The following is a 27,310-nucleotide window of genomic DNA, read 5'->3' as shown; positions in this document are numbered from 1 at the left end:
TGTGAAAGAGAAAAAAAGCAGGCGGCTCAAATGGTCAGTTAGTAAAATCAACTGACATCTCTAAAACAAAGGAGCTGCAGCGGAGGCGGCCTGGCTCTTCATCTAGCAGTGTGGCTGGCAAGGTGTTTATTAGAGGAGGCCTTCTTGAAGTGGGTGTCTCTTTTGAAATGGATGATAATCAAAGCTTAAGTCTGGCACTTATATTACAAAAGAGAAAAAAAAAAAACCTGTCAGGGCTTACACCACGGCAGGGGTGCTGGAGCTGCTGCAGTGGTCACAATGGGGGCTCTACTGGAGCCCAGATTTACTCCAGGGAAGGCCAGACAGCCACCCAGTGCCAGGAGAAGAGGTGATGACCACGGCTGGAGTAGCATCCAGTCTCTCAAAGAACAAAGGGCCAAGGAGCTGGGAGAGAGGTGCAGCTGAGTGCACTGGGGCAGCGCGGTAACTGGGTCTAAGACCCCTCAGACTTGAGGAACAGTGCAGAGTCTGTCCCACCTTTTCGATATTCAGAACACAGCAGCAACTCAAGAGCTCTGAGCAGTCCTGCCATAAAGGAAACTGTTTTAACTTTAGACAGATCACCGTTCCACCAAGTTCATGGTGTTTGGAGTAATGCCTGATTTTTAAGGTTCTTAATATTTTGGGGGTGGACTGAATATTTAACCTAGCATTTCCCAGCTTACTCATTCATGTGACATCCTCCAGGATTAGAGTTGTGTGGAACTCACTTTACGAAAGTGCCTTAAATCCTAACACCTCTGCCCATTTTCACTTCTGGGAGTTTTTCCATGGCTAACTCAGTATTTAACTTTGAATTTCAGGGAATCTGATTTTGCTTTCATTTCTAGTCCTTTCATAAGTTTTGAAGCATCAAAAAAATTTAAAAATTATGTAACATATTACAAACACACAAGTGTACAAAACTAGTTGTAGAGTTTAATAAGTGACTGTATAGTGAAATCCTGTGTTGCTACTGAGCATGTCAAGAAAAAGAACATTATCAGCCCCTAGAAGTCCTTTGCATGCCCCTCTTCTGCTTGGACGTGGTCACTATCTTGCCTTTTTTGATGATCGCACATTTGTTTTTCCTTTATAGTTCTAAAGTATCCTCCTATAGAAGACTAAAGGAATTTGAGGACAAAACACTTAAGGGTGGTATGAAGGGTTCTTGATCAACAAGTTTCCTTTAAGATTGTGCTGTAAGGAAACCAGCTTCAAAGGAATTATTCCATGAATCTTAAGTATAGTCCTATAGGCTGCTGCATTAGAATCACCAGAGGTTTATTTTTCCTCAAACCTTCAATTCTGGAAAATTTTAAACATATGTAAAAGTAGAGGGAATAGTATAACATACCCTGCAGACTCATCACTCAGTTTCAACAGTCACTGACACACTTGTTTCTTCTCTCTCATTACCCCTTCCCTCCTGCTGGGATTATTTGAAAGCAAATCTCAGATAGCATGTCCTTTTATCCTTCCATACTTTAGATGGCGGTTCTTTTCAAAATCATAACCATCATACCATAAAAAATGAACAAAAATTTCATAATACCATTAAACACAGAAGTTTAAAAAGTATGTATTCCTAGACCCCCTCCCCAGACCTACAGAATCAGACTTTATTGTGGAACGTAGGTGTTGACAGAAATAAAATGCACAACGTGAAATTTGTGAGTTAAATTTTAGTCAGGGACTATAGCCTTACTGAAGGCTATAGCTGGGAAGACAGCCTCTCAGATGGCTCTGAGAAACTGCTCCATCCAAAGAGGTGAGGGAGAAGCCAGGATATATATGAACTTTTTTTGCTGGGAAAAACATGTAGTCTGCTAATCCCAAAGAACAAACATCTCAAGTTAATGATTTGAGTGCTTTTCTATGCACGGGAAGATGCAAGAATCTGGGATCACTGATAAATTTCATTACATGTGTATCCTAACTACCTAGGGGCCAGTATACACAGTATATTAGGGGCCAAAGCACAGAATACTTCCTGTTTTTCTCCAGCCTGAATTCCCCTCAGGGTACACTGTCGGTGGGCGACCGCAATATCTAAAGGCTTGATCCTTGTAGAACTGGAATAGTAGGTAACATTTTTTTCTTTATAGGGAAATCTACATTTTTAGAATAAAATTCCTCAGGTGATGTTAAGGTCCAAGAATTGCTAGGTCATTCGCATAGGACCTCCTGAGGATCACTGAAGGAGCCAGGTATAGAATACAAGTGTAGCTGCCAGTTTTTCGGTATATGGAAGTCTTGACTAACTTGACTAAGTCAAACTCTTGCAAATTAATTAAAATGCAACCTGGGAAAGTATTAGTTTAAAGGAAATCTGGTATAAAATTGTTCAATAAAATGAACATATGTATCTGGATCCAATTTGTAAATCTGCATATATTGAGAATCTGCAATGTGTTTTGCATTAAAACGAACAAGAGGGACATAAAAAACACACTTCTTAAAAACATAAACATTTTGCCCTCAAATAAGTTATCTGAGTATAGAGCAGTTTGAAACTACAACCCAAATGAGACAGCCCAGCAAGAAACTTGTAAACTGTACCTATCTCACTCTCATCTGATTAAGTGATCAGTCCTATGTTTGTCTACTTCTTTATTTCTTTTTTTAACCTTTTTAAAATTGATTTATAATCATTTTACAATGTTGTGTCAAATTCCAGTGTAGAGCACAATTTTTCAGTTATACATGAACATATATATATTCATTGTCACATTTTTTTCTCTGAGCTACCATAAGATCTTGTATATATTTCCCTGTGCTATACAGTATAATCTTGTTTATCTATTCTACCATTTTGAAATCCTAGTCTATCCCTTCCCACCCTCCGCCCCCTTGCTTCTTTATTTCAATCCAATTCACAGGTATTTAACTAAGTGCCTAGTAGGTGCTCAGAGTTAAACTACAATATAGTAGTACAAAATACATCCCAGCTCTCAAAAAGCTTATTATCTAGTGGGGAAGATATATCTCAAGAGCTTATGCACAGGTCCTCAAACCTTACCGAGCAGAAAATCCCCTAGGAATTTATAAATATGCAGATTCCCAGGCTTTATACACAAAGATTCTGATTTAGTTGGTCTGATCCAGGAACCTGGAATCAGCATTTTAACACCCTTTCCAGGTAATGCTGAGCCTGTTGGTTCTTAGACTATACAGGAAACCCAGGAAGCCTGCAGTAAAGCTTGTCCATGCTCAGAGTCCAGAGGAGGTGGAAAGGCATTCAGTGGGGACCCCATCTAGGCAGGAATGCTGCTGCCACCCTCACTTGCTACACCTTGCCTCCTAACAAGAAGACTCCTACCAGAAAGAGACTGAAGGAGCCCCTCCTTGTGTGGGCAAGAGACTTGCATCCTAGGCTCTTGTCTCTGTGAAGGGCCATACCCATGCCACGGTCCCCAGCTCCCTAGCTGACAGAATGACTGACCAGGGAGGTCCCCAGTCCAAAGTTTTTTCTATACAGAGGGGACCTATCAGAGGCCAGTATTGGGGCCACAGGCCCCTGCCCACCGGCCCCCAACCGACGAGAGCGGATTAAGCTTCAAGTGGGTGCTGCACCAAGCCAGCAAGGATTTGCCGGCTTCTCCCGGCGGAACACCATTCACGGCACCTTATTGGGGTTCTTGTGAACTGCTGCGGGCAGTGGACAAAGGAGGTGGGGGGGTGATGGTGTCAGCTCTGCCCAGATGGTGACTGTAGCTGAAGCGGGCCACTGCTTCACGTAGGGCTGGAGATAAAACCGGCCACCCCAAATTCTAATCAGAAAGCACAAGAGGGGAGGAACTGGCGCTGCTTCAGTGGCGAGGATGGGTCAGTCAGTCCCAAACAGCCCTAAGGAAGGCGACTGCCCCAGCTTGAGGGCAGGCATACCCCTCCCCTCAGGAGCCTTCTAGCCTGAGCGGAAGAACACAGGGAACCTCTGCACTCTAAGACTGGAAATAGACCAGGGGTTTCCTGAGAGGAACACACAACCCCAGCCGCAGGAGCCCTTATTCAGAATCTAGGAACCACATTCCTGCTCTCAGGGGACCCAAAGTAGATTTCTACAAATCAAAGTCTAAGAACTCTGTGGGATGCCGCCAGCCCCGAGCGGGGGAAGGTGGGCGCAGCCCAGACCTAACTCAGAAACACGGAGCAGCTGCGCTGGGCAGAAGCGGTTAGGTTTTCCGTTGCAGGCCAGGTGGGCTCCCCAGGGGCGCAAGGGACAGGGTGCTGGCGGGCAGCGCCGGGGCCCTTTGCAGCCAGCTACGCCCTCCCCCTACCTTGCGGGCTTTTGCACACGACGCGCCGCTTCACACGGGGTAGCAGGGACTGGATAAAGCCGACCGGCGCGGGGCGTAGCGGCGGGAGTAGTGGGGCGGCAGCGGCAGCGGCACTGGAACAACCCCTTGGCGGCCCCAGCACGGCCCAGGCTGCGGATTAGCTGCAAAGCCCGCAGGCGAGGGGCGCACGCGGCGGGGAGGCGGGCGTGGCGCGCAGGGCCCTCTCGGCAGGTGAGTGCGTGCTGTGGAGCGTCCGGCGCGCAACTTCCAGGGTGCACGCGGCGAGGCACGCAGGGCCGCATGGAGGCCACGGAGAAGCAGCATCTGTTGGACGCCAGGCCTGGAGCCCGGTAAGGCGAGAGCTTGGGGAGGGGCAGGAATTTGAGTGGCATCAGACGCACCTCCCCGTTTGCTTTTTTGGCAATGGATGGTTTTGGCGGTGGCTTGAACTGGGACCACATAGGAGGGGTGGGTGAGGTGAAGAAGAGGGGAAACCGAGCTTGAGTAGGGGGATCATCTCTCCCTCGCGACTGAGCACAGATTCTGACCCTTACTGGTTAGTGGGGAGTGCATATCTGGAGCCCCGCCCCCGGGCCAGCACTTTGCCCCTGAGCAACCCTACTCTGGGAGGCCCTGTGTCCCCAAGTGCTTGAGAACGGGAATCTGCTCTTCTTCCTGAGCCTAAGCTCTGTTCCTTCTCCGCGCTCGGCTGGACCGGCCCGCCTCTTGGCCAGTTCCCAAGGTCTTTGCCTTCTCAAGGCCCTGGGAGGGATCGGGGAGGAGGGAGAACACAGGGCCAAGACTCCTGAACTGGTCATTCCCAGCACCCCCTGCAGACTGGGGCTTCTGGTCACTCCTCAGGCTCTGTTGGGCTTGAAGTGTCCTTAGCTCTTCTTCCAAAAGGGTACATGGGAACCCCAAGGACACACAGAGAGGTAGGGCTGCACTTAGCCCTCCTTGCTCCCATCTCAGAGCTGAATCTCCCATCACCTTTCCTCTCTGGACAGGTCTTACAGATCTCTGTGGCAGGATGGGCCTGGCTGGGTCCCTATGTCCTCACCTGGCATGGATTTGCAGCCCATTGAGCTGGCTACCAAGAGCATCCATTACTGTCATGCCCAGAAGGGTCCTAGCAGTCATTGCGACCCCAAGAAGAAGCAGGCCTGGCGCCAGCTCTGTGTGGCCTCTGCCTTCTGCCTGCTGTTCATGATTGGGGAAGTAATTGGTAAGGACTTTTGTGCTAATTCAATGAAATTGGCATATGGATAGTGTGGATGATCCAAAAGGCTTTTCTCCTGGATGTTCACAGGAGTATTAATACTAATAGCTCCATTTATTGAACTCTTACCATGCTAAACCCTTTCTATGCACACTGTCTCACACAATCCTCACAACAACCTGTGCTGTAATATGGGTACTGTTATTCTCCTTATTTTACAGATGATGAAACTGAGGCACCATAAGGCGAAGTAACTTGCCCCAGATCACACACAACTAGTAGGTCAGGGAAGACCTGAATGCCTAGAAGGAAAGAGCATTTCCTGAGTGCCTACTATGCTTTCCAGACCCAATCTGAACTTGATTTTCACATTCACCTTCTAAGTAGATTTTGCTAATCCCGTTTGACAGATAGTAGAAGTTGAGGCTCAGAGAAAGTAAGTCGTTTGCCAGTAGTTACACAGCTAGTGGTGGAGAGTTCTGGAGTCCATTGTCTTTCTCCGGACCTCATGGTTTCCCTGCTGCACAAACACTCTGGGAAGTTGGCTTCTTGGGGGGCTCATAAGAACCTTCCATTCTCCTGGCCCTGCCTCTGCAGGTGGTTACCTAGCACACAGCTTGGCAATCATGACAGATGCAGCCCACCTGCTCACTGACTTGGCCAGCATGCTCATCAGCCTCTTCTCTCTCTGGATGTCCTCCCGGCCAGCCACCAAGACCATGAACTTCGGCTGGCAGCGAGCTGGTGAGGGCCCTGATTGGGATGAAGATGGAGTAGGGAGAGGGGGTGGATCAAGACATAGGTTTTTAAGTGGGTGCAATGGGTGGATCCCTGAGTAAGGCCAGGAGGGTGCCTTGGGTGGGGAAAGAGGATGTCAACTTTGACTTCTGTCCTTTGGGAGCTCCCAGTCTGATGGGAGAGCCCTGGTCCCCCGTCCTCTGGGAATTCCCACCTTGCAGGGAAGGAGAGTCAACCTTCCTAGAAATGGCTAGACTTCAAGAATAAATGACTGTTGCATTAACTCTGCTCATAACTGCATGCATCAGCTCTGGAGGGGAGGAAATGGGCAGGAAAGGTCAGAAAGCCTTCTGAAAGATACAGAAGTTCATCTCTGGGCTGCATTGTCATTTTGTGCTTGGCGGGAGATGGCCCGGCCTTTGTTCCTCAGTTTGCCAGCTGAGCAGTAGATATATATTTTTTAGTGAGTCAGTTTCAACATAAAAGGGTTGACCCAGATGATTTCTTGAGTTTCTTCTAGCTCAGACATTCTCAGATGTATGAGATGTATGAGTGGTGGGGCCCAGTGCAATCACACCAGCCATACCTCCAGCAGAGCCCAGTCTGACCCAGGCCTGGACTTTGTGGGGAGGGGGAGGGCTCCTCAGCCTTAGGGCCCCCTGCTAAGATTGGTATTGGGGGTCGGGTTCTTCCTCAGAAATCCTGGGTGCCCTGCTCTCTGTGCTGTCCATCTGGGTTGTGACTGGGGTACTGGTGTACCTGGCGGTGGAACGGCTCACCTCTGGGGACTATGAGATCGAGGAGGGAACCATGCTGATCACATCGGGCTGTGCTGTGGTTGTGAACATCATGTGAGTGTAACCTTGGTTCCCTGTGGGTCCTCCCTCCTCCCACCTCTCATACACATACCTACCTGCCTGCTCTTCGTAGAAGGAGGCTGAGATGCAGTCCAGTACAGGATGCAGGAACAGAACTTCCCTAGTGGTCTGAGCTCTGGCACCTGAAACACCTGGGTCCTGCCTTAGGCCTAGGGCAAGGCCAACAGGAGCTGTAAATCTGGGGCAGCATTAACTCCCCACCCCATACATGTCGGTGAATAACCAGAGAGGCTTCATACCTGAAGTGGGAGGGCTGAGTCTAGTTCTTGCAGGAGAAGGTTCCCTAGGGGCAGAAGCCAAGTCCTTTTTCAAGCTGATGTGCCTGAAATTGGTCTCAGGGAGAGGCAGGGTGTGTCTCCTTTGGATTCTCTCTCCCTTGCTCAGTGGCCTTGGATAAGCCACTTCCCTCTCTAGGCCTCAGCTTCACCGTCTGTGACATGGTGGGTAGGGATGATCTCCATGGTGCCCTCCTGCTCTAAGATTTGGCACTGGGGCATCTTTGTGCCCAGAATCAGCCTGGCATTGGCTGGAGCTGAGCCCTTTCTCCTGTGGCGCTCTGGGCCGAGGCCATATGGGTCGGGCTCCTCACATGGCCAAAGGGATCATGCAGTCTGGGGGTGGGGGTGGGATTTTTACCCCACAGGGAGGCCTGTCCTAATGGGTGGCTTCTACTTGCTACCTCGATGAGCTCCATGGCCTTGTCTCCACTTCCGTAGAATGGGGTTGATTCTTCACCAGTCCGGCCATGGACACAGTCATGGCCATGGGCACAGTCATGGCCATGGGCACAGCCACGACAGCAGCCAGCAGCAGGAGAACCCCAGTGTCCGAGCTGCCTTTATCCACGTGATTGGAGACTTTCTGCAGAGCTTGGGTGTTCTGGTGGCAGCCTATATTTTATACTTCAAGGTCAGAGCTGGAGACAGAGGGAGGTGGGCTGGGTGGGGAAGGAAGTGTAGATCTTGTGAGGGCTCCTCTCTGCACTGGACCCTTTCCAGATTCTAGCTTCCTCCCAACTGTGGGCATAAGGGTGGGGAGAGGGAAGGAACATTTATTCATACCCACCAAGTGTCAGTACTTCTTATCTTGACAACAGCCCTGAATGGGAAGTGGTAGTGTTTTCTATAGCTCAGAAAGGCTCAGTGACTTGCACAGTGTCACACAGCCGGTAAATTGTGGAGCCAGATTCAAACCCAGGGCTGTGCTGCCAAAGCCTGTGCATTACCCATCACACAGAGGCAGTGTGGTGTAGTAGAAAGAGCCAGGTGTTGGGTATGAAGCCTGGTCCACCCCTTGCTAGCTGCGTGATGTAGAGTGAGTCCCTTCCTCTAACTGAATCTCTGTTTTCGTCATCTATAAAATGGGCATGTTGGACCAGATGGAATCTAAGATTCCATTAAGCTCTGTCCATGTCTCAGCCCCTTGGGCCAGGACGGGTGGGAAGGTATTGTGCCTTGTCCTGAGCTATGGTCTGTCCTGCCTGTCCTTCTGGACACAGAATAAAAGGTAGGGAACTAGGAGGCAAGGCCAGGGTGAGGCTCATGCCCACCCTGCAGAGAGAGCACCTCTCCCCAACTGATACTGGGTGGGAGGGGAGAAAAGAGGTGGAGGTGTTGGGTGGTGAGCCCCAGCTCTGCCTTCCCATTTTCCTGTAGCCAGAGTACAAGTATATAGACCCCATCTGCACCTTCCTCTTCTCCATCCTCGTCCTGGGAACAACCGTAACCATCCTGAGAGATGTGATCCTGGTGCTGATGGAAGGTAACCTGGGCTTGGGGCTCCCATTTTGCTCTTGGCTGTCTAGCTCTAAGTTCAGGGGTGTGTGTGTGTGTGTGTGTGTGTGTGTGTGTGTGTGTGTGTGTTGGGGAAGAGCGTCCCAGTACATTGGTGGGGGGTCATGGTCTGGGGCCTGGCATAGGCTGCAGAATCTTCTGGGACCCTGGGCTGATCCGGGCATTGAGCTGGGCCCTCAGGTGTGGTTGTTCCTGGAAATGTCCTCTGGATCATCCTTTCCTTCACCCTAAACCCAAGGGTGCCCCTCCCTGCTGGGATGTGTCCTCTCTACCTACTCAGGGGGCTTCTGGGTGGTGTCTGCAGCAACTGGCACTCCGGCCCTTCTTCATATGTTTCCTTAGTCTCCATTTGCTGTCCCTTGGGGCAGGTAAGGACTATGCTTCTTATTGCCCAGTGGGCAGGGGTGAGGAGGCAGACTGAGGGTCAGAAAAAGATAGTGGGTGTTGGGCAAGACTACTGAATTCACTCCATGTTCTTCCTTTCTGAGGCTTCTGCCTCCGGAGGACATACCTGGGCTTTGAGGGGTGCTCAGTGGTGGTGAGTGGCCTGCCCTGAGTTACCACACTTATTCATCAGGCTTTCTTGTGCTCTAGGGTCTTGGGTCATAGGCCTCTATTTGGTTAGGGTCAGTTTGGTTCCTGGTTTGGGGTCAGGAGGAGTATTTGGCTGTAGGTCAGAACTGTTTCTCCAAGAATCTGACTGACACAAGTAAAAGTGAGATAGTCATGTCCTACATGGGTGCAGGGATCCCCAGGTTCCCTTCTTTCCAATCAAAAAAATTTAATCGAGCATCTGCTATGGGCCAGGCACTGTTCTAGGCACTGAGATAGGGTGGTAAACTAAACAACTGTCCTGCCCTCACAGAGTTTCCATTTTAGAGGGAGAGACAGCAAGAAACTGACAAATAAGATCATTTCAGACGGTGTTAACAGGGTGATATGATGGAGATCATTCGGGAGGTGGGGACAACATCCTATCTGCTGGCCAAGGAGTCCTAGTGAGGAGAAGACATTTGAGGAGTAGGCACCAGCATGGATGGGAGGGTGTGGTTTCCTTCAGCCCTCATCCCTGCTGTCCTCAGGGACCCCCAAGGGCATGGACTTCATTGCTGTGCGGGATCTGCTGCTGTCGGTGGATGGGGTGGAAGGTTTGCACAGCCTGCATATCTGGGCGCTGACCGTGGCCCAGCCTGTCCTGTCTGTCCACATCGCCATCGGTGAGTGGTGGGGACACTCAGGGTGGATAAGAGAGAGAGGCAGCCAGAGGCCTGGGGCCATCCCAGAGGGGTCCAGATGACCTCAGACGCTTGCAGCGCCCATGTGTTAGACCTGACACCCTGCTGAGTACTTGCCATACATTATTTCATTTGATCATCATAATCCCATTAACAGATGAAGAAACTGAGGTTGGGGGGATGGTAAAGTCATTTGCCCAGGCTTTTACAGCTAATAAGTGGCAGAGGAAAGATTCCTAGCCTTAAGCCGGTGCTTTTCCTGCTATTTTGGGATCATGCCAGGTATGGGAATCAGAGAGTTGCCTGGTATCCCCCTCTTGGGGGGTTTCTTGATGTTCAGGGTCCCCTATCTTGTTCTGCCAGGGGCAGGATATGAGACTTGGGCTCCTAATCATTCATAAGGGCCCAAGAGTGAGTAATCGGTTCTCTGGTGCTCCCCCTTGTGTGTCCTCTTGGCCTCCAGCTCAGAACACAGACTCCCAGGCTGTGCTGAAGGCAGCCAGTGCCCTCCTGCAGGGGAAGTTCCACTTCCACACTATGACCATCCAGATCGAGGACTACTCTGAGGACATGAAGGACTGCCAGTCATGCCAGGGCCCCTCGGACTGATGGCTTGGCCACGCACCAACTGGGGCATAGACAGGCCTGCAGATGGCTGGACTGAGTGTTCCCCGGGCCCAGCCAGGACTCTGCCTCCCACCACTGTGTTATAAACCAGGTGCCTCTCCTGATGGCTGCTCCATGTTCAGTGTGGAGAAGCCTTGTCCCACTCCAGGAATGGACGGTTTCCCTGCCTCTGCCACCTGACTACAGCAGCCCCAGGATGGGAACTCCGCAGGTGTAAAGCTAGCATCATCCCGCTCTTCCAGCAAACAGGTCAGCTCCTGGCAGGCCTGGGTTTGGGCCTAATCCTCAATTAATGCTGTCCTACCACCAGCCTTGGAAAGGCAATGAGGCGTAGTGAGGGGCGACAGACGGGATACTGACTTCAATGTCCCCTCACCTACTTGCCTCATTTCTCATTTTCAGTCTGTCTGGCCTTTGCCTTTTGAATCTGTAAAGAAGTTTTGGAACAGAGCCCCCTCCCTCTGCCTCTAACAATATGGTTTTAGGAGGCCTTAAGTGTCGAGGAGTTGTGAGGACCCTGCACACTCATGTGGGTCTGCCTGGGCTGGCCTGTGCCTTAGTCACTTCAGCTGTGTGCCAAATGTTTCCTTTTCCTGGAGGGAGGGGGCTTCTGACTAGGTCAGAACTTGGCTGGTTTCCTCTTTCCTTATTCCTCCAGCCCAGGGAGCTGAGCTAACACAAAGGTGCCCCAGTGGGAGGGCTGGAGGTGGAGAGGTTTCAGCTTGGGTCCTGCCCTAATAGCCCCACAGCCCTGGGCCACCTCTCTCACCCTGACAGTGTCTGAGGGGTCGAGGACACTCTGTTGCTGGTACAGCCTGGCCTGCTCAGAACTTGGGGGTAGAGAACACAGAAGGTACAACCTGAACCAGAGACCCCAGCTTCCTGGGGTGTGTGTGAAGATTCCTGAATTAGGGGGTGGCTGGTGTTTACAAGATGAAGGGGGGGGGGACCTGTCCCCAGTCTCACAGAGGAGGCAGCAATGCCCAGTCATCAGGTGGCCCTAATCAAGTGGTCTGTCTCTGCCCTCAGGGAGGTCAGAGCCTCTTGCGTCTACAGAATGAGAATGTTGACACCTACCTCACAGGGTTGTTGTGAGGACCAAAGCCAAAGTCCGCTGAGCACCTGGTGGTCTTGGAAGAGTGGTTACTTTTATCATCATTCTGGAAAGATGGTCTGAGGCTGCTTTGCTGAGGAGCCAGGTGGGCTACCTCCCCAGGGGCAGCATTGGGTTTGTCTTGACTCTGTTCTGACTCATAGGTGGAGGAGGAGAGCTTTGTCACTCGCCTTCCCTTCTGAGCCTCTCTTCCCATCTATGAATGACCTCTTTGTGCCTCTCCAGCACTGTCATCCAGGGTTGTCTGTAATTGAGGTCTCTGGGTTCTTCAGCCCCTTGAAATCTGTGGGAAGTTGTTTGTGTTGGCTTGGAAGTGTGTGTGGGAAACTGCTGATGGTTGATCTCCACTCCACCCCTATCTCAAATCAAGTTTTTCTCTCCATCAAGCCATGGCAGCCCCTAGGAGCCTGGATTCTGGGCTTTGCTGTATGCCAAGGGCTTACACCCCTCTCAAGAGGCAGTCATTGCTGTCCTCCATTTTTACAGATGAGAAAACTGAGGCTCAGAGAGGTTGAGTCACTTACCCACAGTCACACAGCCAGTAAGAGGCAGCTCTGGGATTTCTGCCTCATTCCCCTAGGTCTCCCCCACAGCAGGGACTGGGGACCTGCTCCGGCCTGTGTGTTGGTACAGTATGAGCCCTTGGGCCTGGCAGCCCACAGGCAAGGCCATGCCAAGGCAGTTCAGTGTTCTGGGTGCTGCAGCTGTGAGCGGGGATGGGAAAGGTGCCTCTTTCCCCTGGCTGGGCCTGGCACTTGGAGTCCTCCCCACCCTGGGAAGGCTGCCTGGGCTGCAGCTGCGTGCTTCCTCACCACTGTCCTTGACTCAGCCCCAGACTGTCTCCCCTCCCTTTTAACTCCCAGTACCCCCCTCCACCTCAAGAATCTGGTGGGCTACCAAAAGGGAGCCTTCTCTGTACCCTCAGCTGTGACTGGCTCCAGGGATGACCTGAGTCTCAGGGGCCAGAGGTCAAGCTGGAGGATGGAGGTAGGAGGCCTTGGGGACAGCATGTTCTGGCCAGCAAGCTAGTCACTAGTCACGGGAGTTTCCAAAGCTGCAAGACCATCAAAGCACAAAAACACCCGATGCCCTGGACCTGGGTTGGACCCACCATCCCTATCCCTCAGTGGTAGCAGCTCCCAGGCGAGACCTGCGTCCCCCTCCCCCGTGCAGCTGCTGTAGAGGTATTTATAGCCTGAGCGTGAGAGGGCAAGGACACAAGCTTTATTTCGGAAGTGATAATTCCAGTTCCAGGTGGATGAACCCAGGAGAACCTAGCATCCCCTCCCCCACTCACTCTCACCACCAGGGAGCTCGGACCGCCCCTGCTCCCACCTAGCCCATCTAGCCCACCTAGAAATGTCTCCATAGTCCTAACTGTGTGGGCCAAAGGGGTGAAGCCATTTTCTGATTCCTTTCTCTTCACGCCCAAGTTTTCAGACTTCGGGCTGCACGCCACCAACTTCCAGGTCCCTCACCTGGTCTGCTCTCCGACCCGATGGGCTTTCAAAACTCCATTCCCTATCGGACCGGAGAAAGCGCAGCGCGGTGCTGGCCTCTAGTGCCCCAGGCTGGTAATGCAGGACGACGGCAGTACCTGAGTCGAGGGTCCCGGGCTAGGCAGGGCCACCAGCGTTCCCATCCCTCCTTCTCGCCTCCCAACTATGTTCCGCCCGGTCCGAAAGGGGAAGCCCCGAAACTGGCTCCCCGGCACTTATTTGTTGCATTGCTGAGGTGCGAGGATTGCGCCTGGCAATCCAGGTGTCTGCAGGAAGCTGCCTTCGGGGAGTTTTGTCTCTCACTCGGCACACCTTGTTCACGCCCTCGCCCCCTGTCGGCACAGAGCCCGGCACGTAGTCGGTGTCTCTTCCATCTATCTGTTCGTCAAATATTTGTGGCGCACCTGCCAGGCTAGAGAGAAGAGGACGCGGCCCCGGCCTTCCGGGCCAGTCTTGGGGCCTGATGGCGTGTGTACCTTGCAAAGCAGCACGAATAGCGTCGGGATTGCGGGACATGCCCGGCTGTGAAAGGCGCAGAGCATCTGGGGCGGGGGTGGGGGCCAGGCAAGTTCGTGGAGAAGGCGGGGATCTGAAAGACAAGTAGAGGTCAGCTCGGCAGAGAAGCCGAGAAAGGCATTCCAGGCAAGGGGTCTGCGAAAGCAGAGGCAGAGCCGCAGAGCCGGCGACGCGCACCTGGGACCTGCTGCTGGACTGGAGGGTGGGGCAAGTCCTCGGCCCTAGGGGCGCTAGAGCTGTGGTTGGCCAATCGGGATCTGCCGTGCTGGCTGACTGGCAGCCTTGACTGGGTCTCCAGACATCCAAGTTACGGGGCTGAGCCTCCCCTCCCCCCTAGGCAGTGCAGCTCCCCCGGGGAGCCAAGTTGGGTCTCAGTTGGTCCTTCCTAGGGCTTCTCCAGGCTGCGATACTTCTTACGCAGCACGGACACCGGGTCCTTGTAGAGCACTGGGTCCAGACGGAGGTGAGAGGATACCAGAGGCATGTGGCCGAACGCTGCCGCCATCTGGTTGATGCAATCCTGGGCTGCGGGCTGCGGCTCCTGCCTGAGCCCCGGACTCCCAGGTGCCTAAGAATGGGAGGAGAAATGCGCTGAAGGGCTTCTCTGTCCTTCAGAACGCCACCGCACCCCCGCCCTATGCAGCAAAAAGGATTTGGCTTAGACAGTGACGGAATCTTTTCCCCAACCAGGTCTGTCCCAGTACCGACCAGTCCCCCTAGGTCCTCACCAGTGGAGGTCTGGCCTCCTGATGCCACGACCCGTAGGGCACCTTGATAGGGGGCACCTTGGTGACTGCTGCTACTAGGAAGTTCATCAGGACATCCGCACAGGTGGGTGTCTCATCTGCCAGGTTCCTCAGAGCCCTGGGCAGGGAGTGGGTGAAGAGGGTGTGGTAATACCTGGGTTAGGAGAGGAGAGGGATAGGCTGTAGCAGAGTTCACCACCCCTGCCCCAGGCCTCATTTTTCTCCCTCTTGACGTCATTCTCCTTTGGACCCCAATCCCTAAGCCTCTTGTGAAAGCCCTGCTCCCTTTGCTGAGCCCTAGCTGCCTCAGAGAGCTCCCATCCCAAGTAGGCACTGCTCTCCACTATTCTGTGTTCTTTGGCTTGTCTGCAGCCAATGGTGAACTCCCTGCCCCTGCCTCACGGCTCCCTGGGGCCCCCTCCTCTCAGCTCTGAGGTCTGAACTCAGACAGAGAATGAGGAGAGGGTCAACTGGTTCCAAGGCCATCCAACATGGCAGCCCAAAGACCAGCTTCAGGAACGCTGTGGATTAACCAGACTGATGCTCTGGCAAGTGAGCTTTGAATCATGCAGGTCCTCCTACAGAGCAGCCAGTGCCCACCCAACAGACACGAGGGATATTCTTCACTCTACCAAGAGTTCCTGCAGAGTTCCTGGGTGAGTCCACAAGAGGTTCCAGGTTATACAAATTTGATTTAAACTCATTTAAGGAACCCCTCTCAAGAAGGCCCTTCAGAATTCAGCTCCTGGGGCATTGCAGGCAGCTTCTGGAAGGCCTGGGGCAAGCCCTAGCCCATCACACACTCATTTATAAAGTATCAGGACCATTCTCTGGATATGGTCCCCCCCACCCACCCCCCAAACCCATATCCTTAGCATGGCTCTACTCAAAACAACACTAGCTACCGTTTGTTGACTATCTGTATGCCAAGGACTTCATATACTTTACTTATTTGATGATCACACCAGCCCTGTGAGATGAATACACTTTACAGATGAGAAAACTGAAACTCAGGAGAGGTGAGGAGGCTTGCCCATCACAGTGCTGGGAAGTGGCTTTGACCTGGATCTCTGGGCTCTAGGCTGACTACTGTGTTCACTCCTACGCCACCCTGCTCCTTGTTCAAAGAGGGAGTCTCTGGCCCTTAGAGCCCAGTGCCAGGGCTACCATCTGTACCTATGGTAGAAGGCAGCTGAGGTGAGAACCATGGAGAATTCATTGGCCTTCTCTGCAGTGTAGCCCCAGCCACCCCGGGTCTCATCCCAGAAGTGGCTCCACGTCAGAAAGCCGACCATCCGCTCTGGGAAGCTCTGCCACACCACAAAAGCGAAGTCCACCTGGGGAGATATTTAAGTGAGGTTATGAGGAAGGACTTCCTGACCAGCCAGGATCATCCAGAGACAGGGAGGCAAGGCCAGCCTGGCTGAGGGGGGCTCAGGACAGAGGGTATGGGAACATGAAAGTTTCCAAAGGATATTTAGGGGAACTTTCCCAGCTGGGAGATAGAAACTATGTGTTTTCAGCTGGGAGCTGAAACAAATGGTTTCCAAAGAGTCTGTGGAAATTTCTATTAGATTTCTAAGGAGGAGGCTGATTGGCTCACTGGGCATGATTTCAAAAGCAGGAGGCTGGACCTCTTGACCTTGGGTCATCCCAGCTCCCGGAATCTGAGGGGCTGCCAGGGCCCTCTGGCTCTGTCCCCACCCCCATGGGGCTCCTCTTGGGAGCCCTCACCTCACTTGTGGAAAGACTGCTGTGGGCATCTAGGCTGAGGATGGCATCGGTGCTGACGGCACTGTACGGGAAGAAGCGGTCACTGGCCTGCAGCGGGAGGGAGGGGAGGGCAACTCAACCGTGGGAACCCTCCCCGGGCTCCCACGGTGATATCTGAGTATCTGCTAAGCAGGAGCCCCTGCAGGCATAGTGTAAAAGGAAGAGCAGTGAAAACAGCAAGTCTGCCTGGAACTCGAACTTGAGGAACTCATTTTATCTCGCTGGACTTCAGTTTCCACTTTGGTCAAATGAGGCCGTTGGAATCTAGGGCCCTTTCAGTTTTGACATTTCAGGATTCCTCTATTGTCACATTTAATGCTCACCTCAACCTTGGAAAGGGTTGTCAGACATCCTTTGTTCAAAAGAAACAGATCCAGAGAGATGAAGGGACTTTTCCCAGAACTACACAGCAAGCAGGTGTGTTGCACCAACCCAGGTTCTCGGAAGGCACTCCCTCACCTCCCCCTCCCCCGGCTGATGTGCTACCACCTGTCTGCATTTCCTCAAGATCTCAGGTTTCTCTTCCATCCCTTACCTGAGACAGCAATGTGCTCCCTTTGCCTTCCCTCATGACATAAAACCCCAGTTCTCTGGAAGCACAATTCGCAAGGACCAGGGATGGAAGAGAATCATTTCTATTAGGCCTGCAGCTGAAATCCACAGGCCCAACTTGAAGTCCAGTTTTGGCTCGGGTCCAAGTTAATCACACATCCGTGTGTGCCCTTTTCCCCAGATCCCAGCATTCTGGGTCTGAGCCCACCCTTCCATGCACATCCCCATCCCTCACCTTCCTATGCCCACCAATGACTGTCAGGGGCACGGCTGTCTTGGGCCACCTGGGTGGGGGTGGCTTCTCACAGCTCCAGAGAACCAAGATCTAGAAGGAAAGAGAGGTGTTTCTGAAGACTGGGGCAGGAAGGCAAGGGGTCCCAGGAGTAATCTTTCTCAGGGTGGAAGAAGTTTGGTAGGGCATCTGTATATGTGAGCTTGGAAGTTGCTCCATCTGCGCTCTGGCTGAGCTAACTGCTTGCCTCCTTTGCAAGTACTCTCAGGAGTCTGTCTGGCTTCTCTGGAAGTGACATTTGACAGTGTGTGTGCCAGGAAGTGCTAACTGAATCTGAATCTGGGGCAGAATCCTTTCCTACTTTTTCTCTGCATCCTCAGCATTGAGCCCAGGGGGCTCAGCAGATGCTGGGCGAATAAATAAATGAACACATGTATGTTTACTTCAACCTCCCCAAGAGGCACCTGTTTTGGGGGTGGCTTCATCAGTTTCCATGAGGGACAGGGAATGGGGAGGGGACAAGGAACTTGGAATTTAAAGAAAAAGACAGCAATGGTACTTGAAAATCCTTCCCATGCCTCCCCCCAAAATGTGTAGTTATCCTTGGCATCTAGATGTCTTCAAGGGCTCTGCCCTGTCCCTTGCCCCCACCCTGGATTCCCGCACCTCAGCTGGCAAGGGGGCAGACCTGGGCACAGTGCTGGGAGCCTGCCACCACCTGGATGAGCTTCAGCGGGAGCTGGCCTGGAGCCTCCACCCAGATCAGAGCACTGAACCTGCCCACAGGGCGGGAGCCTGGGAAATAAGACACAAGCTATTAGAGTGGGAGGGGACAGAATCCCCTGGAGAGTGACCTAAGTTGGGGACTTGGGGACCCAGGAGAGATGTTGGGGATTTGAGGAGGGGCTTGGCGAGGCTCTATGGTTGAGGCTGGGGCAGATGTGGAGAGAGTTGATGAGGGGACTTCAAGCTGTCCCATCCCCCCATCCCTAGGGCATACCCTGTTGCAGGTGATAGAAGGGGAAGTCCACGGGGCTTGTGGAAAAAGTGGGCAGGGCCAGGAGTGCCCCTGGAGGGCTGTTCCACAGTAGTGAGGGGCGAGCCGATGCTCCAAAGATCCGGTCTTGAATTATCTGTGAAATGAGAGACAGCTGTGCAGAAGGAGTGGCCAGTGTGGCCATGGGCGGGGTCGGAGCCACACACCTCCCGCTTCAGAAATCTGGGCCGGGGCAGCAACTGTAGCACCAGATTGCTGGGGACAGAAGGGTTCAGGTGCAGGGAGTCCAGAGTAGAGGACACTCAGTAATGGTGAAGTCACTCATGGCAGACATCACTAACAGGTCCTGACATTTCCTCTTGACCCAGAATCCCTCCCAACACTCCCCCAGGCAACCAGGACCCATCAACTGGAGTTGGCACATGCTTTGAAATCTATTTGCTACAGATATCCCTCTACCGATGGGGAAACTGACACCAAGACTGGAGAAGGAACTCATCTAAGCACTCCAGGCCAAGTCTCATATTCATCCCAGAAGCATCTTCAAGGAGGAAGCCCAAATCCCAGGGCAGAGGGGGTGTCCAGAGAGAGGGGCATGGAAAGGGGACAGGGATGAGGCGGAGCCAAGCATCAGAGCCCCCATCAGGTGAGTCCCCATCACCCCTCACCTCCAGAGTGGTGTGGATGACCTTCTCCACTGAGGAGAAGTAGGCATCCCATAGAAACTGGGTCTGCTGACGCAGGGCAAGGACCCGTGTGAGGGGCATCTCCTGGAGGGCAGCCAGGACCTGAGGGAGAAAAGGAGAAGGCACAAGGGCCCTGTCAGGTCCTGACTCACCCTGGGCTGGGGACAGTCTAGCTTAGGAACCAGAAACCCCCTGCCCACGGTTCTCCAGGTGGGTTGGCAGTGCCATCCTTGACCAAGTCCCAGGTAACTTAGCAATCAAGAGTTTAAGGGTCACAGAGAGCTGGGTTAAAATGCCACTTAGTAACTGTGTGACTGAGGACAAGCTACTTAACCTCTCTGAGTCTGTTTCATCATCAGTAAGGTGGAGACAATAATAGTACTCCCCTCCTAGGGTGGTTGTGAGGATTAAAGTAGATGATACATATTCAGTGCTTAGCATGTAAAGGCTCAGTGAATGGAAGCTATTGCTATTAACTCCCTACACCATTCTCACTTCTCGGGGATTCACAGCTCACACATGTTTTTCAGAGCTGGGCAAAATTAGCTTCATCAGATGGATAAGTCACTGTGCATTTTGCTTTCCCACCCCATGGAGGTACTCAGATTTTGGACTTTTTGTGGCCTTCCCTTAAACTGGACCAGTTGGGGCTGGGCCTGTGGAGATCATCTGGTCTAACTTACTCCTTTGCACAGATGGGGAAACTGAGGCTGAAGAAAGACTCAGGACTTGCTCTCAGAACCCAAGAGGCTTGGGGCTGGGGACAAAATCATCAATATACATCAATGGGGGATAAGAATGAGGACCGACACCAGCGTGGGGGCCAGGATCCCAGGGTCCTCCCATGTCCTGGGTTCAGTCCCAACCCCGTGGGCAGGGCCCTGAGCTACCTGAAGTGGGAGCCTCTCGTCAGCTACAATGGCTGCCTTGGTCCAATCGATGACCTCGGAGAAGGGCAGCTCCCAGTGAGGGCTGAGAAGCACAGGGATGCAGCCAGCCTGGGGAGTAGAGGGGTCACTGGGGAGCCCAGTCCCGCTGCACACTCACCCCCTCCTCCCTGTTCCAAGTCAGCAACTACTGTACTGGGGGCAAAGGGTAAAGAGGAGAGAAAAGTGGTTGATATTTCTGGGGTGGCTCGCTGGGAGTGGGTTGTTCTACAGAGGGTGCAGTGAATATGGCTGTAGGCACACCTGAGTCCCAAAGCAAAGGAGTCACCACTCCTTCTCATTGGCCTGGGCCCAGACTACTCTGCCAACTCAGGAGTGTGGCAGAATAGGGATGGCGGACGCCCAAGTTGGGATGGTACCTGTAGGGCTTGGAGGAAGTGCCAGGCATCAGGACTGCGGCCAGGGATGAGGCAGAAGGTGGCACTGGGTAGTAATGCCCCAGGGGGGGTCCTAAGGAGACACACGAGAGGGTCCCACAAATACAAGGCCAGAGACAGCTGCCTTGATGACCCCTGGCCCCCTACACCAGCACTCCCAAATTCACAATGTGCAAACCCACCGTCATGTTCTCATGTTAACGCTCATACACACACGCACACACACTGACACTCACACAAACACCTGCCCCTCGCCCATGGTTGGGGTGGCAGGCAGGAGCCCTGAGTTCTAGCTCTGCCACTGCCCTTGGTGGTCTCAAGACACCTCCCTTCTCATCTCTGGACCTTGGTTCTCTCATTTGCAAAATGGGAGGTGGCGGGAACTGATGTTTCCAAGGCTGGTCTGACTTGGGCAAGCCTGCACTTGCCCCCCCCACTGCTCTGCCACACGCGGACTCGGGGCAGCCCTCACCTGAGTGGCCTCCATGCCCTGCCCTCCCCCATCCTGAGAGCCCAGGCCTGTGAAAGCCTCCTCTGTCAGGAGGTGGGCTGGGCCTCCAGCCTGGAACCACACAGGAAACTGCTCTCCAGAGGCCCCCTCGCCCAGAGGACAGGCGTCCTCTGTTCTGCCCACCTCCCCCCAACCCCCACCAGCCCCAGGGCCACACTCAGGCTGCGTGTGCCTGTGGGGGAGGGGCAGGAGTCACAGTCTCCTCAGAGCCACCTCCGTGGGACTGCCCGGCCAGGGAAGCAGTGCCCACGATCTAGCTATGGTGTGTGTTTGTGTGTGTCCACGACTCCAGGCTCATAAGCCTGCTCTGAGTGGGACTGATGAATAGGGCCTTAAGGGTCCCAGGACCCTCCTCGGCTAGAGCCCATCTGCTCCTGAGTCTGAACCTTTAAGAAGCAGCCCTAGGAGTACTCGGTCAACCTCTGGGCCAACCCTCATTGACCAGATGGGGAGACTGAGTCTCAGAGCCCGGCTCAGGGTCTCAGAAAGGGCTGGGCAGTGCTGGAACTGGAACCATTGTGTTAACTCCTGACCCGGGCTTATTTGAACCACCCCAGAGCTGCTGCCCAGGGGTCTCCCAGGGGACCCTGTCTTCTTTGTCTGATGCTCAGGTGTCCACCAGACTTCCCCTGGAAGAAGCCACAAGTTAAGCAGGATACCTTCTACCTCGTTAAAAGATACAGCACCAGCCAACTACAGCTCTCCCCCGATAAAGTCCTAAGGGACTGAAAACTTCCAAGTTGAAGGCTTCAGAGAACCTAGAGACAGAGAGCCTGCTGAACAAACTGTACCCGTCATTCCTCATTAACCTCCATTGTTCCTTCTGTCTTTGCACCTCTTGCTCCCTCAGCCTGGAGCACCCCACCCTGCCTTGCAGCCCGAGAAATTCCTCCTCCTACTCTGTCTTAACGGCTAAAGCTCAAACATCATCTTCTCGGGGAAGCCCTCCTTGGGCTCTCCAGAGATGGCTCCTCCCTCTCCGCTTCCACAGCCCCTATGTATGCTGTAGTCATAATGAACTAAGCTAACCCTCACTGAGCACATACTTTGTTCCAGGCACAGTTCTAAGTGCTTTACATGCATTGACTCACTTCATTCTCACAGCAACTCTATGAGATGGGAGGTGTGTGCTGTTAGTATCCCATTTTATAGATGGTCACACAGCTCTAAAGTACAGGAGCCAGGCAGGCAGCCTGCCCAGACTCCCTGCTAAACAGTGTGTGTCATAACCAGTGACTTGTCTGTCTCTCCTACAAGAACGAAATCGTTGAGGGCTGGGGCCGTGCCTCCTTCATCTCAGTATCCCAGGGGCCTGGCAGTGTGCCTGGCAGAGGATGGGCACTCAGTGGGTGCTAAATGAATCAGTGGTTAGTGTGCAACAGAGGAGAGACCTGGGATCAATGGACCAAATGTCTGAAGTCATTTGGTTATGTCAGTTTCAGCATAAATTCTAATAGCCAGTGGGTGGCCTTGGGAGGTGGTGAGCTCCACATCAGATGCTGGATGAGCACCTGTGTGTCCTTATGTGTGTTGCAAGGGGATGTTGTCGTAACTGCCAATGATCTGTGACCCTATAAAGTGCTTGCTGCAAACTTGGTGCCTCAAAGCCCAAGGCTGTTGTCAGTGTGACTCCACCCTTGGCCCAAGGTAGGGTCACATTATGACTTCCATGTGCTCCAGGCACTTTGGCCTTTGTGGCCTCTCTGCCATGAAAATACTATAAAAATTACATTTGATAACTGGGTTGTATAAAAATGAACATACTAATAGTATATATTAAAGCATTTTTTTTCTGCTGAAAGGTTCATTTTTCTTCTTCTGATTTTCAAGAAATGAAAACATTTTTATGGGTCCCTAAAGTCTCATGGGCTTTAGGCACTAGGCCTCCTGTGTCCAGTGGAGACAGGCCAGGGGACCTTAAAACATGCACTGAATTTACGTAAAAAGACCAAAAAATGGGGGAGAGCATATACACATGTTTATATACAAACAGAGTACCTCAGAAAAGACACAAGAGAAACTAGAAACAGTTTGTGGCTCCAGGAAGGAAAACTGGGTGGCCAGAGATGGGGTGGGAGGGAGGTTTTACTGTATACCCTTTTGTGCCTTTGGAATTTTGTACCATGTGAATGAATTCCCTATTCATAAAAAATAAATAAATAACAGTTTAAATGGGTGGAGGCTTATTCCAAAGCAACAGGAGGCTGTTCAATGAAGGTGGAAAAATATGGGCTTTGGAGCCAGAAGTGTGGGGTTTAATCCTAGCTCTGCTGTTTCCAAGTGCCTGATCAGAACAGTGAGGGAGGCTGTGGTGAATCAAGGAGCTTGTCACCAAAGGCCCTTGGCTGGCCCCTCCTACCTCTCAGAGCCTCAGTTTCTTGTTCACTGAAATGGGGATAATAACACCTCCCTTGAAGGCTGCTTGAGAGGATTAGCTGTGACTTCTATAAAGCAGTGGGCACAGCACTTGGCCCAGATCTCCCCAGATGCTCACTTTCTCCCCTCCCCCTCATGGAGTGAATGTGGGACAGGCTGGGACTCTGAATCGCCTCTTTCTCTGGCCAGCACTTGTTTATTCAGGCCACTTTCCGGGGGCTGGCCTGTGGCTGTGGGCCTCCCTCTCTGTCCCTATTCTTGACTGGCTGGCTCAGCAGCTGCCTGGCACCTTGGGGAAACTGAGGCTCCAGCTACTCCAGCAATTACAAGTCCTCTCACCTGCAGGTGGGCTGAGGCCAAAGACAGAACTTCTTGAAGCTTGGAGGATAGAGGCTGCCAGGCATCACATCTTGGAAATAAACTTATCAAAATGCCACTCAGAGGGTGGCCCATGCTTGTTAGAAAGCGTTTTAGGGGAGGGTGTAGCTCAGTGGTAGAGCACATGCTCAGCATGCATGCGGTCCTAGGTTCAATCCCCAGTACTTCCATTTAAAAAAATAATTAAATAAATAGACCTAATAATCTCCCCCCAACCCCTGCCCTCCAAAAAAACTAAAAAGGAAGGAAGAAAGAAAGGAAGAAAGGAAGAAGACCTTGGCCACTTCTGGACAATTTGGGATCAATCAGTCAACATTTAGTAAGTGCCTACTGACTGTGTGCACCCCATAAGTTTCAGTTTCTCAAAGAAGTTCAGGCTGAAATAGCTTCCAGATTCACCAACAACTGACTGCATTTGGCAGTAACTAAAGTCAGCCAAAAGAAGAACTTCCTCTAACCAAGAATGGCGGGCTAGATGCCTAATCAGAAGTGAGGCCGGGCAAGGTGAACAGAGAACCTTGTCACCAAAGGTGGGCTCTGTCCAAGTTCTGAGACTGAGGTGCCTGGGGGATCCCTGGATTTTCAGGTGACTGCTAAGAGTGCCTGCTAGGGATGGGTCCCCACAGAAGGGCCACGGGGACTGACAGGGCAATTCTGCTCTTACCCCTGGCTGTGGGACTCCCTGGAGGCCATATGCCTTCTGGAGGTAGAGGGATTCCATTCCCTCGAGAGCACTGTGGCTGAGAGAAGTCCCAGGAGCCCCAAGCAGAGGCAAAAATGGAACTTGGCCCCATGGAGAATTCCTGGGAGGGAAGTGGAGCTCAGAATAAGCCCTGTTGTTCTAGCAAAGAACAGGGAGATACCTGAGACAGGGGACAAGGGACAGATTCTAGAGCAATAGGTTCCAACCCCATCCAGGAGATGGAGGGGGAACCCTCTGCCACAGGGACCCTGAGTAACCTCAAAAGGACTTTCATTCTTGTCTGTCCAACCAGCCTTTGGATACTTCTGGCCTCCTGGGGGTGCAGAGGGGTTAGGGTGCTTAGGGGTTAACTGCTTTACCACTTGAGGTGCGTCACCCCAACTAGCCTAGGTAGAGAAAAGTTCCTGAATGAGCTGTGCATGTCCCCATAGGGGACAATTATGTGTATTCAGCCACTCTCACTGGTGGGAAGTTCTTCTGTAGGTCTGACTTAATTCATATTTGCTATAACCCAAGGCTGTTAATCCCCCAAATTAGACATAGGAGCAGCTTCTATGTGTGACCATGGCTTTGAGGCATTTGACAGGGTTGATTAGAATCTCTTGCCTAATGCCCAGAATTCTAATGCTGAAGGCTTTGGAGACAGGCAATTCTGGATTAAAATACTGGCGGTGCTTTTTCTGGCTGGGTGGCCTCAGGCTTTAGTGTCTGGTACACAAACTCTTAAAAGATAGTAATTAGTGTTATTTTATTACAATCATTTATAAAAGCACTTAGCAAATAGTAAGCACTATAGAATTGTATGTTAAATAAAATATTAGGGAAGGAGGGATTGTAATAAAAGAAGAAGACTAAGTAGGAGTGAGTCATGTTTTATGTTTTTACAGATCCCCAAGGAAGAATTCCAAAACCTGCTTTGGACAGCCCTTATAGCAAATCACCATCTTGGTGGCAGTGTTCTCTGCTGTCTAACCTGATTCCCTCCTGCTGCAGCTGAGGCCTCAGTTTTCCAGGACTAGCTGGTTTGCCCACCTCAATCCTGCCCTCTACCCTGGGCTCTGGGCTTCCTCCCATCACATACCCTTCCCATCCAGCCCCCAAGGGGGAAGGTCCACTTACTGCTTGGGTCCATGGTCCTGCTCACAGTGCCCATCCCAGGGGCAGGCAGAGGAGTTGGTGCCTGCTGTGTGCCACCGGCCCCTCTCCCCTGCCAGGGCTAGCAGAGCCACCCCGGGGCGGGGGCTGTGCTGCTGCAGCTGGCCAGGTGCCCCACCTCGCAATGGGTGGGCTTCAGGGAGAAGCGGGAGGGCCACGTCAAAGCCGGCCCGGAAGGTATCCACTGTTGGGCTGGCCTTGGCCACCATTGCCTGCCCCAGCTGGACAGTCCGGGGGCAAGGGGCTGGGTGGAGATTGAGGACCAGATGGTTCCTGCCCTCATCCCATTGTGCAGGCACTGGCTCGCACTGTCCAGCCGGGGTGTCCGAGCTGAGGAGGAGGAGGAGGCAGGCCTCGGCAGGGCTGACCGTGTGGTAGCGGGAGCCTTCAATGGAAGCCAGGATCCTGCGGCGAGTCTCAGAGATGGGTCCAGCTGCCGGGTACACAAATACCTTGAAGCCGCCATCTCTGCACTTCGAGGCATCAAAGCAAGCTCCCCAGTTGCAACTGCCACCACGGGGTGCTTGAGGAGGTTGAGGGCCATCTTCCAGGAGCTCCCCAGGCTGGGAGAAACTCTGCAGGAGCTCTGCGTCCAGCCAGCGGGGCCAGCCTTGGGAAGCCCTTGCCCGGGGTCTGGCAGGCACTGCCAGGCGGAGAAGGGGGAAGACTCCCAGCAGGATGAGCAGCCAGGAGGCCGACAGTGCCAGCCAGAGGGACTTTCTTCTCCATGACTGCATGTGGCCACCCATAGCCAGGGCTACAGGAAGCAAGAGGAGCAGGGGCATGAGGGTGGGCCTCTGGGGCTGGGATCCACCTTCTAGGTTAGTGCCCTCATTGTATAGATGGGAAGACTGAGGCCCATCAAAGGCAGGCTGCCTGTGAAAGATGAAATCGCAAGTCACAGGCCAGGCATCGGGAGGCCACGTAGGACCCAACTCTGTGGCCCTGCCTTCCTGTGGTCAGGACTCTGCTTCCTTGGCTTTTGGACAACCAAGCCAGCCTTTGCCCTCCCAGTGGGGTCCCCTGTCCCTGGGCACTGCTCAGGCTGATGCAACCCCTGTCCAGACTGCAAAGCAGTGTCCTTCTGGCCTCCTGGCTACGTCCCCTGACCTTGGCCTCAACAGAGAGGAGGGCCGTCTGCCAGGCCATGGGGGACCCGTCAGGGCTCCCATAGGAGGCAGCTTGGCCAGGATGTAGGGCTGTATGGAAGCGGGGCTGGTCTCCCCAGTCCTCCCCCTGCCTGAGCAGCCCCTGAGCAGCCTTGGCCACCCTGTGCCCACTGGCAGGCACTCCTGGGCTGTGGATCTTCTGGCTGGAGCTAAAATTAGACCCTACACCCCATGTGGGCTCCCAGGGTCAGCTGAGGTCAAGGCCTGAGTGCAGCCGGTGGCCCCTGCCTGGGGGGCTGGGAGGGCTCTGGGTCCTGGTCTCCTCCCACGCTGTCTCCAGTTTGGGCAGCTTGGCCTCTCCTCCCCCAACCCCTGGCAGCTGGTCCTGCACCCTCTGGCTTGGAGCTATCAGGGTGCAGAGGCCAGGGACCCCGTGCCAAACCCCTGCCCCATGGCCCCCAAGCCCTGCCGGTGTCTTCCGTCCCCTCTCAGGGCAGCATCTGGCCAGACTAGATCTCTTTCCTAGCGGCAGCCTGGCTCCTCCCCTGCCAGCCCTGATTCGCTCCTGGCTGGGAGGCAGGGTCTCCACTTAACCCCTTCCAAACCAGTTTTCTGGATTGCTAATAGTAATAACCAGCAGGGCCCACACCTCACAGTTGGCCTCGAGCTATCACAACCTCTGCCTCTGAATTCTCACAGCGACCTTCCAGGTCAAGGTTTATCACTGCTGTTTCCTAGAGATAAGAAAAGTGAAGCTTAGAGAGAGGATGGTATCTTTCTAAGGTGACCCAGCTAAGGAATGGCAGGGTGGGGATTTGAACCCTGAGCTCCTGACCCTAATGCTTAGAACTTTCCACTGGTCAGCCCAG

General features: G+C 53.0%; 2 protein-coding genes across 5 annotated transcripts; one reads left to right on the top strand and one right to left on the bottom strand.

The window, feature by feature from the left end:
• The first annotated feature begins 2,871 nt into the window (after positions 1 to 2,871).
• On the top strand, positions 2,872 to 11,891 carry SLC30A2 (solute carrier family 30 member 2). Its single transcript, XM_006189497.3, has 8 exons — positions 2,872 to 4,630; positions 5,288 to 5,505; positions 6,097 to 6,243; positions 6,935 to 7,088; positions 7,832 to 8,024; positions 8,771 to 8,876; positions 9,991 to 10,125; positions 10,607 to 11,891. The coding sequence occupies exons 1-8, from the start codon at positions 4,581 to 4,583 to the stop codon at positions 10,750 to 10,752; spliced, it is 1,149 nt and encodes a 382-aa protein (XP_006189559.1). The 5' UTR covers positions 2,872 to 4,580; the 3' UTR covers positions 10,753 to 11,891.
• A 1,195-nt stretch (positions 11,892 to 13,086) lies between these two features.
• On the bottom strand, positions 13,087 to 26,955 carry EXTL1 (exostosin like glycosyltransferase 1). Of its 4 annotated transcripts, XR_001366681.2 has the most exons (12): positions 25,297 to 26,955; positions 20,192 to 20,282; positions 19,776 to 19,883; positions 18,868 to 18,987; positions 18,203 to 18,335; positions 17,891 to 17,997; positions 17,206 to 17,295; positions 16,380 to 16,466; positions 15,822 to 15,982; positions 14,628 to 14,799; positions 14,077 to 14,467; positions 13,087 to 13,972 (listed from the first exon to the last, which is right to left on the bottom strand). XR_001366681.2 is itself a non-coding variant. In XM_006189499.3 (11 exons), the coding sequence occupies exons 1-11, from the start codon at positions 26,115 to 26,117 to the stop codon at positions 14,285 to 14,287; spliced, it is 2,073 nt and encodes a 690-aa protein (XP_006189561.2). In that variant the 5' UTR covers positions 26,118 to 26,955; the 3' UTR covers positions 13,087 to 14,284. The 4 variants fall into 4 exon arrangements, 3 of the variants coding, with proteins under 3 accessions (XP_006189561.2, XP_014418795.1, XP_014418796.1); XM_006189499.3 differs by having other exon boundaries at positions 13,087 to 14,467; XM_014563309.2 differs by having other exon boundaries at positions 13,087 to 14,467; positions 14,628 to 14,763.
• Positions 26,956 to 27,310: the final 355 nt, after the last annotated feature.

Source organism: Camelus ferus, chromosome 13, assembly GCF_009834535.1.
Source record: "Camelus ferus isolate YT-003-E chromosome 13, BCGSAC_Cfer_1.0, whole genome shotgun sequence".
NCBI classification, from domain to species: Eukaryota; Metazoa; Chordata; class Mammalia; order Artiodactyla; family Camelidae; genus Camelus; species Camelus ferus.
This window is presented reverse-complemented; position numbering and strand designations above follow the sequence as displayed.

Coding starts and splice junctions, on each gene's coding strand:
- SLC30A2 (XM_006189497.3), top strand. CDS start 4,581: ATGGAGGCCACGGAGAAGCAGCATCTGTTGGACGCCAGGCCTGGAGCC. Junction 6,244..6,934: donor CTTCGGCTGGCAGCGAGCTG/GTGAGGGCCCTG, acceptor GTTCTTCCTCAG/AAATCCTGGGTGCCCTGCTC. Junction 10,126..10,606: donor GTCTGTCCACATCGCCATCG/GTGAGTGGTGGG, acceptor CTTGGCCTCCAG/CTCAGAACACAGACTCCCAG.
- EXTL1 (XM_006189499.3), bottom strand. CDS start 26,117: ATGCCCCTGCTCCTCTTGCTTCCTGTAGCCCTGGCTATGGGTGGCCAC. Junction 18,988..19,775: donor ACGAGAGGCTCCCACTTCAG/GTAGCTCAGGGC, acceptor TTTCTCCCTCAG/GTCCTGGCTGCCCTCCAGGA. Junction 17,998..18,202: donor CTTCTATCACCTGCAACAGG/GTATGCCCTAGG, acceptor CTTATTTCCCAG/GCTCCCGCCCTGTGGGCAGG.